Here is a 22,595-nt window from a genome sequence, read left to right as displayed (position 1 = left end):
ATAATGTTGCTGGTATCATATCAGTATGACTATCAACAAATGTCTCCCTGTCTATTTATTGCTGGTTGCTGCTGGTCACAAGTGAAAAACAGGCGAGATACCAAATCTCTAGATCAGTGGTTTCCAACCTTTTCCAACTCACGGCCCACTTGAAAATGTCGAAAATGTTGGCAGCCCACATGCGACCCCAAAACAAGAGGAGGCCAAATGGCCTAATGGGTTCTCAGGTCACTTTTTAATGTAATAATAACGGGCAAACACGCCGCACAAAGCAGGGGAAACATGTCGAAAGCTCCACAGTCAATAACACAACATCTGAAACATGTCACTTTCAGTATTATAGAGTTTTCAAGGAGCTGTCCATCAGCACTACATTAAACGGGCTGTCTGCAATAGGCTGATTAACGAATCAATTATTACGAATTATATAACGGTATCATTCAACAAATGAGAAATAAATCGACAGGCCTATAAACACACACATATGCTGTAAATTCAGCACGGGCATAGCCAGAGCAAACTTAAATACAAGCAACAGCCATTATTGCAAAGAAACAAAATGAAAACATTGCACTCTTACTTGTGGCTTTTTATAAAACTGCCAACAATATGAAGACTGCATGGTTTTCAAAACAACAGTCCATTGTGGATTTCCCTCCCACTCCCCACATAGAAAGACAGTATGTGTTTGTGTTTTTGTGCTATATGCAGCATCCACTGCTGGCTCATACAGGGGCTTCCGTCCCCGACACGTATCCACAGCTGATTCATTACAAATGACTACATGGCCTACAAACAGACTGAAATTCAATGTGACTATACAGTAAATTCAGCCTGTAGGCATAACCAGAAGAAAAATATTTCAATAAGGAAAGCAACAATTGCAACAAAACAAATTAAAACATTGCCATCGTACTTATTGATAATTATAGAGCTGCAGTGGATGGGTTCAACAATAGGTCAACATTATGTTGACTCACCTAATGAAACGGCTAATGTTGCATAGCGGCCACCGAATGCTTGATGTCTGGCAGAATGGAAGATCTGGCTCAACATTCAGTTTATTTCTATATTTAGTTTTTAATGCCACAAGCGCAGAACATCCCGTCTCACAGAGGTATTTTTTCTGGAAATCTCACATCTCTGTCGTACAGATCGGGAAACTCAGATACATGAAGCCAGATGTTTGTCACGTACTTCTGTGAGAAAACCAGTTTCAATGCGGCGTCGTAGGAGAGATCCACCTTCTTGCTCTCTCGCGCTCAGGGTTGCGAGGGCCGTGTCACTGTGTCTGGCGAATGGGTTTTCTATCCAACTGTATAAAAACATTCGCTCAGCTAGGTCTTCAAACCTTGTAGGTGCTCTTTGGTCACGGTGATTGGAAGCTGAATCTGTTCCTTTGTCACAATATCTGACAGATTTTTAAACGAGTCATAATTTGAATGGTCGACTCTCTTAACCCGCAGCTCCAGTTTTCTAACGGTCACTTCGACATTATTCTGGACATTGAACATGTTCACTGCTGTTCCCTGGAGGCCGAGGTGAAGTCCATTCAAGTGGCTGAAAATATCGGCCAGGTAACCCGAAGCAGCCAACCACTCAAAATCTCTGAGGCCATGTGCCAGTTCAAACTTTGTGTCCAGGAAAAACACCCGCACCTCATCACGTAACTCAAAAAGGGCGTCAGCTTTTCCTTTTTTGTTTGACGGGGGAGAGGTCACTTGTCTGTTGACCATCTGCCTCTTAAATCTCTTTCCTTTTAATTCTTCCTGTTGCCGTGATATTTTAGCACAATCAGACTGAGAGAGCAAACAAGTAGAAGTGGGGTTCGTCAGCAAATCATTTAAAGCATTTAAAAACAGTTTTGATATTTTCATTTTCTTATAATCATACTTTTTCACCAGAACTGTACTGTTTTGCAAATGACTTGGCGGCCCACCTGCAATACCTGCGCAGCACACCGGAGGGCCGCGCCCCACAGGTTGGGAATCAATGCTGCAGATCACACAAAGCAGCAGTGAAGCATGATGGTGTGTCTCTTTATGCATCCAAGGGTTAAATCATGCATTTATGAAGCTCTATAGAGGAGATTTCAAAATATCGTGATATTACTTATAGACCATTTCGCCCAACCCTACATTAAGTGTAATTGTTCTTTTTGTTTGCTTTTCTACAGTCGTGGTTACACACACTCTCTCTCCACCTCCCTACACTCGTATTTCAGTCCAATTCATTTGCCAAAAAAGAGAGAACACATAATGAGAAAAAAGTTAAATGTGATGAATGTGACTGATAGCATTACTGTTTAATAAAACCTTTATACAGCACATCTGCAGTCTATGTAAAGCGTATAGATCACTGTGAGTTTTGCATTAAGCTTCAGTTTGTAATATATAGATAAACCAGCAAACTCATATCACACTGAGGGCTGATACAGGCTTACTTTAGACAATGACTGAATCAACATGTACGTGAATGCTCTGCTCCCTCTCTGAAAGACAGCCTGAGACTATAAATCAGCTTATATGCTGCCTGAGCTCCTGCTGCCTGCCTGCAGTCTTATTAGTCTTATCCTCTCCACACATACTGTACTGTACAATAAAAGATTGCTTTTCACTGCCATTTGTTAGTGTCAGCCGAAAGTCTTCACTGCAGCCTTCAAACAGGCCTCTCCTTCTGTTCTTAAAAACAGATAAGTCTCCCTTCCCAAGTTCAAACATCTGTATCGAATGATAGCGCCATCTATCACTACTTAACAAAACATAATCAAAAGACAAAAAAGAGAACATTTCTTTTTCATCTATTTTTCTCTAGACATGTACAGTATAGATGGTCATTTATTATCAATGTCAATTTGAACTCAGTGGGAATAACACATTTCTAGACAGACATATTGTGAATACTGAATAAAGAGACAGATAATGTTTGTAGGCTTGACTGACGTATATATAGATATTCACTAGAGCTGCCTCTGAAACATTGCACTTTTGTGTATCTGTGTCACCGCGGGATAAAACGAAAACATTCTCCGTCCATAAAATCACATCTGAAAACACACATACATGATCATTCACGTACAGTGGGCGTGTGCGAGCCGCTGTAAACAGGAAGCTGATCGTCAACGCTGCAGTTGTTTAGTTGCAAACTATACTCTGAACGAGGAACAGCAGGGACAGCTGCCGCGTTAAAATGCAGAAGTTAACTGAGCAGCTGCTAGCAAAAACAACAAGGTCAGTAATGCTTCGTTATCCATGTTGCTTTCACCTCTGGTAGTAGTAGGCTGATGAGACCCAATCAGGGAGCGACCGTGGGACTCTGCGTCATAGTTTCCAAAGGTCTCCATTTTTCTAGACTACAACATGACACACAAGTTGTCAGCAGTGTTTCCAGAAGTCTCTGCTTTAGGCGCCCTCGAAAACTCTGGAGTAGTGTGGACGCCAGGAGTAAACGTTACAATGTTTAAAACTAAAACACAGTGGTGAGGATGTAGCCTCAAAATCTAACCTATTTAGAAAACTAGATGGACTGGAAAGACGAGAAGAGTGATGGAAATGGAGGGTGGCTTGATGCAAAGCAATGGTGTGGTGAATTGCAGAAGCATTAGTAATATTATTAAGAACTACTAAGTATCTATAAATCTATGGACATGTAAAAGCAGGAACTACAAGCACATGGCAAACCAAAATAGAGACCATTGTGCACCAGAATACCAAAATATTAGTAAAATAGTTAAAAACTTTTGTTAATCCAATTCCATGATCATTTTTGAGGCTATAATTCGTGAGTGTTTCTAATATGTTACATTATTCCATTTATTAAGCATGGTGGTGGTGAGCGTGGTCGTATATACAGACTGCAGGTGATACAGACAGCTCAACAATGATCCTGTTCATCCCCTTTTTAAAGAATTCAGAAAACTGCCGTCGGGAAGAGAGGAACGTTTACACAAAATCCTTTATACCAAATAACTTTGTTGAACTCGTAAGCATCATTCACACTAGAATCATGTCCGGTTTTGTTGTCTTTACTGTGCATGTGGTGCCATTTTATTATTGTATTTATAGTTTGTGAGTTACAATGATGTGTTTTAACCAGGCGGTGAAGCCAAAGGCAAAGTTCCACATCCGTGGACAATAAAGACTTTTATTATTATTATTAACAGCAATCTACCAAAGTAAGCACTTGTGCCCTCTGTGGAACTACCAGCAGTCATTATGATTCTCATTTATTTTGTCACTGATCCACAAGTAAAATAAAAAAAATAATAATAATGTGGACAAAATATTAGAAACACTTTCTTATATAATACAGTTCACTACATCAACACCACCTCATAATGTTCCACAGAGGTGAGTCAACACACAAACAGTTAAAGTAGTAGTGGTGTTTATATAGTTCACCCAGTGTCAATGGACAGGTCAGCTATCATTGTCTCTCTTTATTTAGTGAGGTGCTACATATATCAGTGGAGGGTCTATAAAAATGCATTGGACTCATAAAAAGCTTGTGAGAGAACCTTATCACATGCACACAGCTCACAGTGTATATACGGCTCCTACGGTTGTATATATGGCTTCGCATCAGGCCTCCAGTCGAGCTCGTTATAAACCAAACCTAAAATTGATCACTACGGTTTTGTTGTTGACTGGGTGAAAAGTAACTCAGCCGTCGAGGTCGTAACCTCAATTTATGTGAGAATAAGAGCACTTTAAGTGTCGTGTTTCAGGGTCGTAATTAGGATTTTACTGCATATCCCTAATATTTTCCCTCTGTCCAATTAACTGCTGAGAGGGCCACTTCAGGCCAGTATCCATGCCCTCATGCAGATTTGCTCTTTTGTTCTTCTTCATGAATTATTTACTCCGCATCTGTATTGATCCCCTTCTTGTCAATAGGTAAAGGCACATCATGACCAATGAGCCATAGCTCAAAATGAATAAAGCTCTATTTCTGGAATACAGCCATAGACCTCGGGAACCTTGAGACGTCATCAATGTTAATACAGTTCTCAGGGCTAATTGGTGCTGGATACAAGTCATCATGTCGAAAACACAAGGTAAGACTAAAATATGATAATCAGACTTCCAAAAATGTTGAGTCATAGTTATCTACAGCTGGGGAGAGCTCAGTCCATCAACAGTGACCTGATTAACAAGATACGCAGCAAAAAGGAAGCTGTGACTTGGGCAAGATACTGAACCCCAAATTGCCTCTGACAGCTGCTCCATCAGTGTAGATAAGTTAATGTCACTGTGTTCTTTAAACTAACTTTTGGGGAACTTTATATAAGGCAGCTTTATTCGTAATTTATGAGCATGATAAGTTCGTTGATTATACTGTGGTATCATTAATCCTGATGATAACTGCTGCTGTGCCGAACACATGCTGTCTCTGTTTTGCTAGCAAGCATGGTCGGTAGAATTTGGCTAGCCAAAAATGCAAGCCTGGTGCAAATATGGGCTAATGGCCAGATCTGATCATTTGAGGGATTTGCACAACAGATCTGTGTGCATGTGATTAACTCCTGATAACAACCTGAACAACTCCAGTGGGGAGCTCTTTCCTCCCCCAAACAATCGTTATTATATCGTCCTTTATTGGTCGACCTCTAGCTTATAACGTCTATATAATAAATATACGATGATCTCAGGGGAAGAGGCTTTGTGCTGCACCACTACAGGCCTTCTCCTGCAACCACTCATCCGTCCTTCAAATCCTGCGTCTAGTTGTCACTCTGCAAAAACAGGCTTCTGAACAAGGAACAGGTTTAAGATTACTGCGTTGTTGTAGCATAATTTGCTAATAACAACCAGCAACATGTATTATATTTCTTTTTTTTTTTTGTGGACTGAATTCACAAACTACAACTACAGTTAGAAGCCACAACATAGCTCTAAGTGAACTCCTTACTTGTGAGCTGCTGGTGGTTGAGAAAGAGTTTCCATGGTGAATACAGGAATGAAAAATAGTATAGTGACTTTATTCCAGTCACAAAAAGGACAGAAATGACATTCTAAGATCCTGAACCAGCAGCAATGAGGCTGAAACACTTGAATTTGTAGCTCAGACTGAATTAAACACAACACAACTCTTTTTGTTTTTGCCAAATAGAAAAACATTGATTTATATTGCTGCATTGGAGATTTTTTATTTTAAACCTTTAGTATATTCTCACAATAATTAAATGGATACACAAAGAATATGGGAAATAGTCAAATTGGACAACTGACTGTTCAAATCAAATGTGTTACTACTGTAAACATGAGAAAGAGCATGCTAAATGACAGTTTTCTGTTGTCAGGTCAGGTAAGGCTGTGTCCAACTGCAAACCACTGCACACTGACTGATTCTGTACTAGCTCAGCTGATGTCATTAAGTTCAATGAATATTATTTTTAAGAGGTGATGAATCTACAAGTCACATAAAAAATGAATAATATAGCAAAATTGGTACTGCAGCACATTTACAGCACAGTTTGAAAGAGGAATAATGTGTTTAGAATCATATCAAATGAAAAGATATTTCGAACACACACATCACTGTGTCAACAAGCTCAAACAAACAGGTCGCTGACATTACAGTAGATGTCCCAGTGATTCCAATATTACCCAAAGCCCGTATGCACTCAGCTGTTTGCCAGGGGGAGATGTTTTTAGATGCACTTCACTAAATATGACAGTAAGGGCCAATTTGACCCACAGGGAGCCTCATTGATTGGTGTTGCTGTAAAAGGGCGGTGTGTGTGTGTGTGTGTGCTCCTAAGCAGCAATTCACATTGACACAGAAAGAGGTAATGGTATTGGCTCACCTGATGAGCATCCAGATCGATGATGGTAGCCCTGGAGATGCCTTCCACTCTCTCGAACAGGAACTGAGGGATGAATGAGAAAATATTTGCTTTGTCTCTGAAGACAACACAGTTAACACATATCACAGCTCAGATTCTCACTGAGGGATTCCAAAGTAAATCTTTTATTTCTGAGATAGAATTACATTTAAATGGAAACTCAGAAACGTCCACAATAACCTGGTTAAACTGATACTCAACTTTTGAAGAGAGCAGTTTGATCTCTTTCTAACTCTTACGTAGAGTATAACAGGGTACAGCTGCATGGGAGATATTTCAGTAAATCCTTTTTTTGGTTGTGATCTATAAAGGCTTTCCCCCAAATAGAATCCCAAACCAAAAGGCTATAAAATGACTCTGAAATTACTCTTTTATAATTTCAGCCACCAGGTCCAATGAAGCTTAAAGGATAAAACAGGTGTTAGTGTATATATTTCCTATTATGTGAATGATTGCTTTATTTCCTGTGTTTTTTTTTTCCTACTCTTTTAATTGTCTCCCTCGCCCTGATTTCACCTGTTCCTAATTACCCTTGCCTCCCTTGTGTGTTAAAGTTTTTGTCTTCCCCTCAGTCTTTATCAGTTCATCTGATCTATTCCAGCTTGTATTACTAGTTCAGTTCTCAGGTGTTTCCTGGTTGGATTACCTTGTGTTCCTCTGTAAATTCATGGTTGTGTTTCTCTCATGTTCCTCTAGTGGAACTGTAACATAGACAAGGTTTAAGATCTTGGACTCTGCACTAAAAAAGATCAGGGTAAGAATGAATGTGCTGCATCTAGTGTAAAGCACTTTGCTCTCTATTCGTTTCTCTTTTTTCTCCTTCTTCTGTTTGATTCTGGCCATGCAGCAAAAAAAAAAAAAAAAAAAATTGCTTACATTAGCTACAGTATCATCAACCACCATAAGTTACGAGTCACACCAGAGCATGAAGGCTGTAGCAGCAAACCTCCCGTGTGTATTGAGTATATTAAGTGTTACTTCTTTCAAAAGTTACATAATCTCACTTTAATCCAATAAGTGTGAATGTTTCCAATGAACTTAACCTGTAAACATCAGTCTTACTTTGATGGCCAGAGTGATGTCCGCGTAGGCACAAAAGCCCCCTCCCCTGTCACTGGAGCAGTGGTGGAAGCCTCCTCCTGGGAAACAGAAAATTCACTAGCTCAGTGTCAGGGCCATTAGACAAGCTGAGCAGGTCACTGCACATCTGAGCAGTCTATTACTCACAATGACCATTGGTGATTTAAAATAGGCTGTTATTGAATTTATTGCCACTTATAAAAATGGCCCTGTAGCACAACAATGGTTGTATTGACACCAGAATGGGGCTGTTCAATTGCTACTTAAGCAGCAATGTACAGCGATGGAGAGAAACACTATGAAATTGGGATGATAGCCACTCATTCAGGATAAGAGTTAGAGTCCCATCTGCCCTGTCCATTAAACTATACTGTCGGGTAGAATATTAATAAAGGCTGGTAAGGCAATGGGTGAGATATGATTATCATTTACTGCATCATTTCTCTGAAGCTTCTACATCTTCATAATGTTGAGACACACAATACACAGATGTCAGGCGCATCGGATATTTTCTTTATATCTTTATTAAAATCCTGTTTATTGATGCAGGAAGATTTTTTTTTCCCCCTGATTCATCAACAGAAGGTGTGAAGTAGCTGAGTAAGCAGGAGGTGCAAAGTTACAACCTGATGGGGCTTTTTTTGGTTCCCTGCTTGGCACATACTGGGAGGGAGGGATAAAGGCTGACCCTGGCTTTTCAGCCAAAGACCCTCTTATTCAGTCAGCACAGCCACTGATGGCAGCAACAACAGCAACAACCTCCAACCCAAGCAAAGATGGTATCAACATCAATTTAAAGATATTTTTGTATCACTATGTTTTTCCAAATAGTGCACTGCCCTCTATGGAAAGATTAAACCACTAAGATTCAGTTCTGAAATCATCTATATGCCCAAGGACACTTGTGCACTGGTGGACAACTGACACTATTATCAACTGTATCAAACCTGGCAAATCACACTGATAATCAGCACTTCTGTAAATGCACAGACAGATATTTAGGTGGTGAAAATTACATCAGCAAGGGCAGTTTTCTACAGGTAAAGGTACGTTCTCTGACTGAGAGGAACAAATAGTATCAAGCCTGTGGTTCAGTTCTAAGGAGGAGATGCAGGCTGTGTTAGCATGACAGCACAGATTAGAGCCTCTTGAGTCTCCTGACCTTTGCAGACTTCCAGAGAGTGAGTAGTGCTAATGCTAATATCTGACGACTGTTAAAACAGTGGGATCTGGATGAAAAAACATCAGACATTCAAATTCAATGTCAATAGTTTTTCATAATGCAACTCTGTCCCGTCAACATGAGATTCACATTCACAATAACTTATTATTTAGCATGTTGTGTAAGAAAAATGAAGTAATGCTGAATGGATGGCAGGAGCATTTATGTTGACCACAACACTATTCATACATAGTAGATCTACAAAACATACAAAACTTTCAGTGTTTTTCGGCTTCTTGGCAACAATAATCTCTTGGTTGACGTGAGATTATGGAAAGGAAGTATTCCGCTAAGTGTGAATACTGAATTGAGGCACGAGTCAGATGACGACTTTTTCAATATCTAACCAAAGCCACAGTCTTTCCTGAAGTTTATGGAGTGTTTTATTGGCCTTAATATAATTATATGTGGAATGGAGGATTTGAACCTCCGGAGCCAAGTTACACCAGCGGTTTCCCTTGATTGGACGGCACTACAGAGGTTTCCTAGAGACTGACTTACACAATACTGAAGTATTTACGAGCTAATGCCTGATTAAGAAAGTCACCGGCTTGAAACTAGCTTGTTGGTAATAAGAACTTGAAAAGAACATCATACACAAACTCAGTAATGGATTTATGAATAGCTGGTGGAACCTAATCCAGGACTCCAGAGTCACAGTTCTGTCACTTCTTCTTGGGTGGGTTCACTCAGTATCAACACTAAGGTCCAGACTCACACATGTAGAAGTTTACTTCATTTATTTGAAGGGGTGAGTTGCACTGGCCCCAAATTCCTGTAATATGAATATTGTAAAAAAATAAAGGAATAATGACTGGACTTTGCATTTGTATTTTCAAAACATGGCTCCACTGTCATGGCTCTCATGACATTCTGATTGTGCACACAAATTGCATTTTGGTGCATTTTCCCTGCATATTACCTGTCCATGGTTGGTTTAGCCCAGATCACAGAATATGTTCTCAGGTTGAAATAAACTAGAATCACCACCTCGCGGTTGTATCTCTCCACCTACCAGCCAAGTTGCAGCAAATATGGTCACAATCTCTAATTTCTGAATTACAGCACTGAATAATGGCCAGAAGTGTTTTTGCAGAACATTATGATGTCACAGTGAAGTTCACCTTCCACTATTTGGTTATAAAATGTCATCACTTCATTTTATTGTTATAGACATTTGAGTTCAATTGTTTCATAAATAGTGAATTCATTTGTGAGTTATGGCCTAAACCCTGTTTCATGAGGTCTCAGTGTGACAGAGGTGATTAATTTTCCCTCTAGACGTTCCTGATATATAGGCTACTGCATTCACAAGAACGTAGGATCACCGTGAACTTTGACCTTTGTCCATCAAAATCTAATCAGTTCATCTTTGAGTCCAAGTGAATTTTTGTGGCAAATCTAAGCAAATTTCCTCAAGGTGGTCCTGAGTTACCACATTGAGGAGGCCAAAACCGTGTTTAGTGAGGTTACCGTGACCTTGACCTTTGACCTTTGACCACCAAAATCTAATCAGCTCACCAAGTGAATGTTTGTGCCAAATTTGAAGAAAATCCATCAAGGTGTGACTGAGAAATTGGAGTTCATGAGAATGGAACGGACAGCCTGAGAATATAAAGCTGTCACTGGCGCGGACACATAAAAAAGGAAACCCACTTTTCTAGGTTATAGTGTGTGTACAGATCAATTTTAAAAGAGAAAAGCTATTTTTTTATTCCATATGCTCAATGTTTTGGTGAGGTTGTCATGACAACAAAAATACAATAGTTGAGTAAGCAAGGCTTCTATAGTTTATGTGATTACTAATTCCCTCATACCTCTATCCACTTCGCCTCTGGTATGTTATCAGTCCTCTACCCCATTATAACATGCACTAAAAGTGTTTTGCTTTTGTAAAAGACTTTGTTTATTTTTTGTAATGTAATTTTTCAAAAATGTAGACAGGGATGAAGAGAATGTAGTATTCATTCCATCTTTGACATTTTAAACGTCTCCATTCTCTCCAGTTTCTCTGGAGACAAAGCAAAAGTAAATTTACATCAGATGCATGTTAGCAACAGGAACTCTTCGTTGAAGTGACACAATAAGTTGAATCCATCAACAAAACTGAAGGACACACAACAACCGCTGGTGTTTGGCTGAACAGGAAGAAAAGGCCAAAGAGCTTTTTGTCACAATGGAGGACCAGGAAAAAGAAATAAAATGTCTCCGCCAACAGGTGGAGGAGATGGACACAGCTCTGGAGAGTGCCAGGAGAGTGTGTGAGGCACTTCAGCGAAGACTCAAACATGTTGAAGGCATGGTGGCACTAGAGGCAATCATGAGACAACATAACCACGGTATGAAGAATGTGCTTTATCACCAAATGAGCATGGTGACAAAATATATGGGTGAGGAGAGGATGAACATTCTGAAAGAGCTGGAAAAGTTGCAAGAGCTCCATGGCATCTTAAGCAAAGTGAAGTCTGCTCAAGACGAGGTTGAGAGGAAAAACCAGGAGATGCTGAAAGAACTGGAAGCACTGAAAGTTGAATGCAAGGTGGAGAAAGATGAGAATGCAGCTCTTCAACAAGAACTTGAGCAAATTCAAGTTTCATACAACACGATCAACTTCAAGTATGAAACTGAGCTTAAGCATGAAAGAGAAAGAAATGACACCCTTCAGAAACAACTGAAGCCGCATGAAGTTCATGCAGAAAAGCCGGACCTTGACGGAAAGCTGAGGGGCACCGGGGACCAGTCGCAACAGAAAATAGTGGTGGAGGTCCAAATCCTGCAGAAAGCCACCTCAGAGGGGGAGAGGTCATTTAACAAAGAGCTGGAGGATCTCAGACCACGAGCCAAAGAGCTAACTTCAACCAACACTGTAGTCTCAGCTAACATCAAGGCTGAGGACAAAGACACTCAGGACCTTGGGAAGGAAACTGCCAAGCTGAAGGTGGAGGTGCCAGAGCAGGAGGAGGAGCCTGTCCCTGAGTCACAGGCCCACGAGCTCCAGGAAGAGGCAAGTGTCCCCAAAGAAAATCTCCACACAACAACAAAGAAGCCTTCAATGTGGAAAAGACTGGGCTACTATGTGGGACTGACAAAAAACTGAGGAAGTAGGAGGAGTCCGACTCTTACAGCAACTAACATATTTCAATAAATACAACTGAAAAGTAAAAGTTCTGCTGATAGAGTTTTATTACCAGCCACAGCAGCTTGGCTGCGGTCCTGAAGACACCAGCAGAAGCAGGAACTACCACAGAGGCTGAGTACTTTCACATGTGTTTGTATGTGTGTCAGTCTGTGGACAGTTTTTATTAACATGATAGCATCACAATCGTGTAAGAGACAGTCACAAAATTTTACAGGTGTGTAGTTTGAAGTTTTGTGTGGTCTGACCCATAAGTATTGCGTACTCATGTAATATTAAGTGACAACTGAGTACTCATCGCGGCCGGTGTGATCCCATCAGGTCACATGGTTTCTAGTTTCTATATTAAATGAAGTGGTCCTACATTTAATCAGCGATGAGCTCCTACACAAACATAGAGTTTTCAAATAACAGTTTTTGTTCATTTACATGAGATATTTCTGTCTTTCAGTTTTTTGCTCTGTGCTTTTTCACTGGTTTAAAGTGGGCAGGGTTTAGTGGGAACACTAAGAACCTTACATGTGGTGGGTTTCGAGGTCACTGTCAGTCAAATTTTATCAATATTAGATCAATGTAATACTGTTTACAACTATTTCTAATCTAAAATAACATAAATCAAATAAAATATACATAGCAACCCTTTTATTAAAAAACCTGTAAATGAGGTTAGGAGTGAAAGCCCACTCTGAATGTGGGGTGTGGAATAATAATGGTGGAAGTTTGGGTTCATAATTGGACAGATTGTGTCTCTGTGTGATATTCTCTAAGAGGGTTGATGTTAATCTCTCCTAGTCTTCCTGGGGCCAATTTCACAAAGTCAGACTTTGACTATAGTTCAGATATGATTAATAGTCAGTCAGATGATCAATAACAAGACAGTTCCATTCAACATCAATCTGATAGACGTCTATAGACTTATCCATCTAACTGATGTCTACATCTGACATCTAACTTTACTGTATCTGTGGCACAAAGCTCTCTAGTCGTCTTAAGTGGGACTCAGGGCTGGTTTATGGCTTCAGAACTGGTTCAAAGATGTGCTGCTTTTCATCCTGATCCAAATAGGAAGTCAGAGTGAAAAGCTGTCATAGACCGATGTGATATCATTTCAGTTCATTTTGAGGTAGTCTCCCCAAGAAGACATTCACGGCGCTGCACTTGGTTGTTCACATGAAAAGTGCCATAAATAATTGTGTAACAACAAAGAGAGCTACAGAGATAAGTACAATCCTCGATTCCTCTGCAAAGCTGGCCAATCATGGCGTGAAGCGGGTTTTAAAAAGTTCTGACAGGTGTGACATCTGACAAGTACCTGGGACAGAGTATAAAGCCTGCTTAATTTGCCATAAATTCTGGATATATAAAGATTTTTTTTTATTCAGATTCAAAAAACATGGTTGACCAAGCAACCACATCAGACCACTCAGATCCACTCACTCTGAGTGAGATGTTTGCCTTCTACAAGGATGAGGACTCTGCCGGGGAAATTCAGTGAAGAATGTAACAACACATCAAATCTCAGCACAGTTCAGACCTAAAGCAGAACTGAGGTGCTGTGGTTTCTTAATGTGGGAAGGCTCAGTAATTCTGCTAACTTGTCAGTCAGGGTCAGGATAGTTTCCTTGGACAAATTAATAGGAAAATACACAGGTATGCTGATACCTGTGTATTTGCAGGTAATGAATACCCATCTGATGCCACTGTTCTCTTTCCCTTATTTAAAATCAGTATATCAATTACGAGAAACTACATTAATGTAGGTTGATACCTGATGTCCGTACTGGGGTGATAGTAATCCAGTGGATTGGATTGATTCTTTGTGCATTGAAACATGCATCGGCCTGGCCAATTATCAATGGTAAAATTCAGCATTTTCCAATTATCAATCTTATTATTTTTTAAACCGATAACCGTAAAATAAATTTATTTAAAAATGCGCCACTTTGGCTCAGATGCAGCTGCCTGTCTCTGGTCTGTAGTCAGCACTCTGAAGTCTTGTGCAATGTCCCATCCACAGCACCATCTGATTGGTTCGACGTCACGAGTAACAGCCTATCACACTGAAGGCTGCTGTACACAGACGGTCACAGACTAGAACAGCTGCGGTTAACGAGCGGAGTTGTGTGTCGGAGGCAAGACAGCAGACATCAGTGAAGCTGTTACAACACCACACTCTGATGAACAAGTTCATCTGTTGGTCCAAGACACAGAGAGAGAGAGAGAGAGAGAGAGAGAGCGAGAGAAGCCATTGCTAACTGCTAAGCTAAAGTAACTAGCATCTGAATATCATGTAAACAACTCCTGAATTAGTGGAAGCCTCTAAAAGCAGCAGAGAGCTCTGGGTGCTGGAGCAGAACTAGTGTAAGTTTAAATGTACAGCAGGTAGTTCGACTCTGTGATGAAGAAAACAGAAACATTAACTGTGTTCAGACAGAGCGGCGATAAACTCTCGCAGTAACAGAAACTGACTGGAGATGAGACACTACACTGACTCAGCACGTCAGCACGTGAACAGTCACTGACTACTGTTACTGAAAAGACATTGTATTACAGTAGAAGTAAAAATCCCTATGTAAAAATGTTCTCAGATAAAAGTACAAAGTGAGACGGCTAAAATGTTTCTGAGTAAATGTGTTACATTTTAAAAGGGGGAGGGGGAAAACATCTTATATGGTGATAATAATAATATATGATAACACTATTAAATTAAAGAGCATCTTTAGGTTGCCAGGTGAATCAGTTCCCAGGTGAGAACTGCACCGAAATCAACCAATTAATGCAGTCAGGCTCTTTGCACTCTGTGCATACAACTGATAGTTACTAATATACACTCAGTTGTCAGTTTATAAGGAACATCTAGTTAGATGTAATGTAGTCTAATACAACAGTCCTGCAGTAACTCCTCACTGACAGCTGTTGATTCAACCGTATGATCATCATGGAGGATGTAGTGTTTGGAGCTGTATTACATTATACAGAGGTGCTTCTATTATTTAGCTACTCTCATTGATATAAATGGGGTGGACAAAATAATAGAAACACCCGGACGCCATGGTGAGTGTTCTTACACAGCAGTAGTTTTGTGTCGGTTCCAAATATCAAAGAACCATATCGGTCTATCCCTACCCTAAAGTCCTCCCAATGACTTGCTTAAGATTGGAGTAACCATTGCCAGTTAACATAATCCAGACAGCAACTACATTTTCTCAAAGATTTTGGCAAAAAAACAAAAACAAACTGTGTTGTATAAATGTATCATGGAGAAGACAGAGTTGGACACTGACAATAACAGATGAGTGTCTGTTTATGTGTTTATATCATTGTCTGCGCTGGAGATTGACTTACCTACATTTATGGCCCACCCTCGTTCAACAGCTAATTTTCCTGCCTGTGGAGAAAACAATATATCTGTTCATATCAAGATATCAAGATTTCAATTTATGAAAGAAAATAAGCCACATAAGCCACACAATACAACAACAATCAAGTGGTTTTTGCAGCGACCTCAAATTGATTCATGTTCATTAAAGAACAGAAACAAATAAACAATTTCTTTATGAAATGAGAAATATGCCCCGAGGCGATGCATTCAGATGTTGCTCTTCCACAGACTTGGATAAAACACTTCAAATACTGTGCGTCATTACCAAAGGCAGGCTCTGGTTGCCGAATTTGAAAAACTGACCTCCAATTTTCTAGGGCACATACAGAGTTTCTTCATTTACATACACAAAAACAGGCATTATACACAATGGCAAGAAAAAAGTATATGAACTCTTTGGAATTAATAAATCATAAGATGTATCATAAAATCTGATCTTGATGTAAGTAACAACTATAGACAAACACAATCTGTTTAAACTAACAACACACAAACAGTTACAATCTTTTGTCAGTGCCGGTCGAACTCTTGGGTTAAATAACTGGTCTAATCTTCGTTGACAGCAAAAGTGCTTTCAGAGGAATTCTCGACCATTCCTTTTCACAGAGCTGCTTCAGCTCAGCCATATTCTTGGGATGTGAGGCGCGAGCGGCTCTCTGAGCTCACTCCCCAGCATCTCTGTTAGGTCTGGACTCTGACTGGACCACTCCAACAGGTGGTTATCTTTGTCTGAAGTTATTCTGTAGTAGATTTACTTTGATGTTTAGGGTTATTGTCCTGCTGCATCAACCAGCTTGTGGACAGCCACTCTGACATTATCCTGTAAGATACCTTGATAAATTCATTTTCCCTTTGATGATGGCGAGCTGTCCAGGCCCTGAGGCAGCAAAGCAGCTCCATCATAGACAGGGCTGCCTTGCTAAAACAAAACATTTTCCCAGTAGTGTTGTGGTGAGTCAAGGTGCTGTTTGGTAAATTTCAGGTTAGCAGTGATGTCTTTTCTTTTGGAGAGCAGCGACTCCCCCCTTGGCGTCTTGCCATAGACAAGATGCTCCATGCACCATGACTTACATGTGGTAGACTCATGAACAGAGAAGTTAACCAGCTTTTATTTGTTACTCTGAGGCTCTTTTTTTGTCTCATTGAGCGTTGTGTGTTGTATCTTTGGAGTCATATTAGCTGTGCGCTCACCTCTAGGGAGAGTAGCCACAGAACTAAATCAACTATATTTATAGACTGTAGAATGATGAATATCTGAACTCTTCTGAGATTTCTTTGTAATCCTTCCCAGCTTTATGCAAAGCAGCAGCTGACAGCAGTCTGACATCTCTTTTTTGTGAGGCATGCATTAGCAGTTTGCTAACTCCTGACTCCAATTATCTTTTGTTAATGTCACTACTCTTGGGGTTCACATACTTTTATCAGCTTACACTGTGGATGTTTGAAAGATGTATGGACAAAACAATACAATGATTTGTGTGTTATTAAGTGAAATTAATTATTATTGTCACTTAGATGGAGATATGACCATATTACAATAAAAGTTTACACATAAGTTCAGGTCCTTCTATTTCAATCCTATTTCTTACCACTGTAATTGCTCCTGGAGGTCTTTGAGTGTTCCTATTTAGCATCTATTGGGTTCAAATCAATTATAATAACACATTTTAATAGCCTGTTTAATAGCCTGCACTGCCCTTGATTTGAACAAAATAATTATCTCAAGAATAATAAAATATGATTATATCATCATGATACAATTATTCTAGCCCAGAAATGTAGAAAGACCATATTATGGTATGAGTGAGTAATGTACTGCAACTATTTCTTGATTTAAACAACAGCCAGTTGGTGCGTTTCCATTAACTTGTTTAATGCGCAATTTGAAATTGCAAACGTAAAAACAGGTCATGTAAACACGTGAATTTCCCCCCAAAAAAACTCAACAACAAATATCCAGCAACCAATACTCTAGACTCTTCTCATGACATTCCAAAATAAAGGAAGCAAAATAAATAACTTTTACCCAAGATAACTATTACCCAACTATTCCTTTACATTTACATGCAAAAATATTGCTGGAGCACACATTTACCTATAACATAACAGTGAACGGTATCAGGAATTGGGGAATTATCATACAGCCCCACTATGTGTTAAATCTACTCCTGAGAGAAGAGAGACAGGCAATGTTTGTCTCTCATGTTGATCAACCTAATCCTGATGTGCATGGCTACGCATGAGGAAGCAGTTATTTAGGGCCGCTTGCTCCACCGGCTCATCCTCTTAAGAAACCACTGAAGGCTTATCTAATACACTTCACAAATAAAGGATGGTTACAACACCTTCAAACCATTGCGGCCAAAATGTGATCAGATTGATCATTAATAGCTGAGACATATCAGCTACATTCAAGAAAATCCCACAGAAGGTTCCACACTATTACCCCGTGGTGTTTCATTCACGAAGAGGAATGGTGTAGCATGCACAGTGGCAGATGCTCTTTTCAAAGGCAGATCGAGATTTCTCTCTCGGATGAAAAAGGGGGCTTCTCTGCCATGTATTCCTCCAGCTCAGTGTGTAGGACGCCTGAGGGGAGGAGATATGAGCTTGGGAGATTCTGTATAAATGCCAATAGATTTCTCTGATGGATGAGTAATGACACACATTAGCATGTATGCACACACTCTGGCCATGGCTCAACACTCTACTTTGTCTGGGAAAAACAGGCACTCACTGTAACAGAGTACCAGGCATATTTTACCATAGCGCTCACATTTAATCTGCACAACTCCATCAACCATCATTCCCAGAATCTCTTTTAGTGTTAAGACCATTGGCATGATGCTAAGTCTGATATAATATCTAATTTTATCAAGTATATAACTGAAAATCACACAATGTGCATAATGCTGATCAGTTTGTGCACATTAAAGTCTGCAGCCATACTTATATCAAATTAGCTTCGTGTTTGTTTTTTATTCCTTTGACTTTCTTTTTTGCATAACAAGACTAATAGAGATGGATCCCAGTTTTTCCTCATGCTCCACTGCAAACAAACTGCTGTACAAACAGGAAAATATCAAACAAGAGTTTTGGAGCGAGGAAACTCAACCACATTACATTTAGAGAGGTTTTAATCATGAAAAGACAACACAAACACTTTTAGGTTTCTATAGGAGATTAACTCCTCTAAGGGTATAATTTTAAAAATTTAATTACTATCCCATGTACAAACAAGGTGGATCCTTGGTGAGTTGGCAACATGGGCAAGAATGAAGTTCAAATCAAGGGAAGTAAAGAAACATGGTGATCAAAAAATGGAAGAGTGAACAGCGAAGTCCAAGGGGTGATACCATCATTACCATCAAATATATATATATATATATATATACACACACAATATTAGTCCTGGTCCTGCTAGTTCAGTTCTTGTCACTACATGACTTTATGGGGCTCCAAACAAAGTAACAATGTCCATTTATCAAACATAATTTACATGGAAGCCATTCCCCCTCAGCAAGTGCTGGGACCCCCAGTGTTCTTCTATCAGTACAGACTGCACAATTAGGCCAGGCTGAACTTTTTATTCCCCTTAACCACAACATTTGCTTAAAATATATAATGAAAAACTATTTTGTCAACAAAACCTCGCTGTTAATGCCGTGTCATCAAATACAAAGCTTGAAGTTGATGTAAAGTTTATAAAGGTAAAATAAACAAAGTCCCCTGTACTGTAGTTGGAATTAAATGTCATCTCTATATACAAGCAGCATTATAAACTGCACCTGTCTGAGAGTTTCTCATGAGCGATAAAGCAGTATATGGTGGGCAACAGCCCAGCAAATGTAAATTCATTGCCAACATAGTGATCCATGAGCTGGGCTGATGCAGATCTGCAGCAGTGTGGCACACATGGCCCGCTCTATACAGCACAGATCCAGGGGGACTGTATGTTTTTTAATACTATACTATAGTCTGACACCAAAAAAGCAATGTGTTGCACTTAAGCTAATACAATTCATCTCGTTTACAAAGTCAAAATGAATAAATTTGTTCTCACTATAACTTTTCATATGCTATAAAATTAACAAAATTATTTCGGTTGCATTGGGAGTAAAGACAAGGATTTCTTTGATATTATAGCCTTGTTATGAATAATGGAAGTTCACCAGGGAAGTTTAAGATTATGAGATACTGAGTTAAAGTTCATCTCTAATATTTAAGCTGTTTTTGTGAAATTGCCTTCAAAGTCTGTAAATTAGCCCAGTTGTGATGCAGGCTGGGTGCTTGGGGCCGCATGTGTGATCTGTGATGCTCGTGCTGAGCTTGTATTATTTGATAAAGTCAACAGAGATAGTAGTGGATAGTGGGACAGTACAGAAAATCATCTCTGTTTCTTTCTCTGACAAATGAGGGTGGACAGTAGGAAGATTGAGAAAATATGGAAATATTATCAGCTGCAAACATGAAGACACGTAAGGTGGAAGTTAGAACCTTGCCTACCTACCATTATCGTTCCTCCTGTCTGTGTCCGCAAAGGCTTCAACACCTTCCGCTGCACCAGGAAATTAGGCAGAAACAGGAGAGGTGGGATTTCTGTGATAGTTGCCACCACCAGAGACCACTACAGTGAAAATGGACACAGTTAGACACACCGTAACTATGTTTTGCTTTACTGTGCCATGACTCTATCACTAAAAATAAGGCAAAAAAAAAAGAAAGCCTGACAGGAGATAGAAAAACTAGAATCACCACCTCATGGTCGTATTCCTCCATCAACCAGCCAAGTTGTAGGAAATACGGTCACAATCTCTCCTTCCTGAGTTACAGCACTGAATAATGGCCACAAGAGTTTTTGCGGAACATAATGATGTCACAGTGAAGTTGACCTTATACCATTTGGATATAATATATCATCACTTCATCATTTGAGACACATTCGACATTTGTGTTAAATTGTGTCATAATTAGTGTAAGAATTCTTGAGTTATGGCCAAAAATGTGTTTTGTGGGGTCACGTGACCTTTGACCACCAAACTTGAAGGAGTTCATCCTTGAGTCCAAGTGAACGTTTGTGTCAAATTTGAAGAAATTCCCTCAAGGCATTACTAAGTGTCATGTTCGAATCATGACGAACAAAACGAACTGACAGACAACCTGAAGACATAATGCCTCCAGCCCTGGCTGTCGCCGGCACAGAGGCATAACAACGTGTGCCACCAGGGTTTGGATATAAAAGGTGTAGAAAAGCTAACTAAAGAAATGCACAATAATGCTGCCAGGGGGTTTATGACTGACCTTCACATGACACAGGTCAGCACAGAATAATGGTAATTCACAGCAGAGTACTGAGGTACCTCTGTTGAGCCCTCCAAAATTAGCTTCTGCATGCAGACACATAAGGAGTGGGGAAAAGAGAGTAAATACAGTCTTTGAACATGATAGAACTAGTTATCAGTGTATGAAATGGCCACAAACAACTGGACTGCAGCTTTTCCAGATCCACTCTGGAAGGAAAAACAAACATGGATCCTAATCAGCTCCTGGGGCTGATAAATTAAAAGCACAAAACGTCTTACTGACTCAAAGGACTCAGAGAGGTGCTATCTTCTGAATATGCTTGAAGTGATTGATTTGAATGAGGACTAATGGCCCTATGGGATAATCCACTGCATTCTAATGAGAACTCCTTCTCTCTTATGTCCCCCCCTGCATTATAATTACAGGTGGAAAAACCCAGGCAACAAAGTGTTCGTTTTAAAACTAATTAATACTATATAATATACATGATATAATAAGAGATATATCAATTTAAACCTGGATCGCTCATGTCCTCAGTCCTTCTGAGCGATGCATGTGATACACAGAGAAAAGAAATGAGGAGATGAAGAACTGCATTGAACATGTCACGCTGTCAAAATGAGAGATGGACTGAGGGTTGGCAGAGCTGTGGGAGAAAAACTACCTTTAATCTGTTGAGGTAGTGTTTGGTGTGAACCACCAGCAGATCCTCCTCAGTAGCTTCAAGGGCTCCAACTATGTTCCCATCATTGATGAAGTGCTCCTCTGAGACAAAGGCATTCAGTGATTGACGGGCATCATATTGAACATTTGAAAATAAATAGGCTTTTCTTACATGAAAAAAAACTTGGACTGTGATAGCAAATATTTCATTTTCTCGACACAAATGTTGGATTTTAAAATAAACGGAAAAGTCCTCACCCTGGTTTTTAAGTGAGTGTTTGTTTACTGAATTACCACTTCTTAACCAAGATGTTAGCATTCATTTGAATTGTTAGCAAACTAATTTGCATGCACAAACCCAAGTGTAAAACATATCAACAATATATTGGTATCTGTATACTGTATACAAGCAGTTGCCAGTTTATTAGGAACACCTGGCCAAAACCAATGCAGTCTAATACAACAGCAATAAATCCAAAGAGCTAATTTATATCAGTGAGGGTAGGCCAAAAAGACCTCTGTGTATAATGCAATACAGTTCAACAGCACCAAAAACTACATCCCCCATCCAATTGTCCTCTATGGCAAAGAGAAATTTGAATTAAAACCTAAAACAAAACTGGGACAATATCAACTGCTAAATATTGATATCAATATAAACCTTATAAATCCAGTATTAGCTGCAAAAAGGGTAGTGACCATCCATCCAAAATACCTTTAGGATAATTACCTATCCTCTATTCATATATTTGTATAATTGCAAATGTACCTTATTGAGATATCTTGGTTTAAATATCATGTCTAAGTGAATGATCATGGAATGAATAATATCAAACTCTTTCACAAGATCAAAGTAAAACATTTCTTGACAAGAGAAATTTGTTTTTTAGCATTTCTGTTACTTAAATACTGTATAACCATGTGGCTCAATGTGAGGAACCTGAATTAAGAGTTTTTATCA

General features: G+C 39.5%; 1 protein-coding gene across 1 annotated transcript in view; it reads right to left on the bottom strand.

Moving 5' to 3' along the window:
- Nucleotides 1-22,595, bottom strand: part of hdac11 (histone deacetylase 11) — a 32,574-nt gene that overhangs the window by 8,004 nt on the left and 1,975 nt on the right. Inside the window, exons 4-8 of the mRNA XM_023424638.2 lie at nucleotides 21,636-21,736; nucleotides 20,178-20,294; nucleotides 15,631-15,673; nucleotides 7,910-7,986; nucleotides 6,809-6,871 (exon numbers count right to left, since the gene is read on the bottom strand). Of these exons, the coding sequence (XP_023280406.1) occupies nucleotides 6,809-6,871; nucleotides 7,910-7,986; nucleotides 15,631-15,673; nucleotides 20,178-20,294; nucleotides 21,636-21,736 (401 nt within the window). The remainder of the gene's footprint in view (nucleotides 1-6,808; nucleotides 6,872-7,909; nucleotides 7,987-15,630; nucleotides 15,674-20,177; nucleotides 20,295-21,635; nucleotides 21,737-22,595) is intronic.

Source organism: Seriola lalandi, unplaced genomic scaffold (genome assembly GCF_002814215.2).
Source record: "Seriola lalandi dorsalis isolate HSWRI2012SDOR001 ecotype SW California unplaced genomic scaffold, Sedor1 jcf7180002054748, whole genome shotgun sequence".
Classification (NCBI taxonomy): domain Eukaryota; kingdom Metazoa; phylum Chordata; class Actinopteri; order Carangiformes; family Carangidae; genus Seriola; species Seriola lalandi.
The sequence above is the reverse complement of the archived record's forward strand: the minus strand, read 5'-3'. Positions and strand labels throughout refer to the sequence as shown.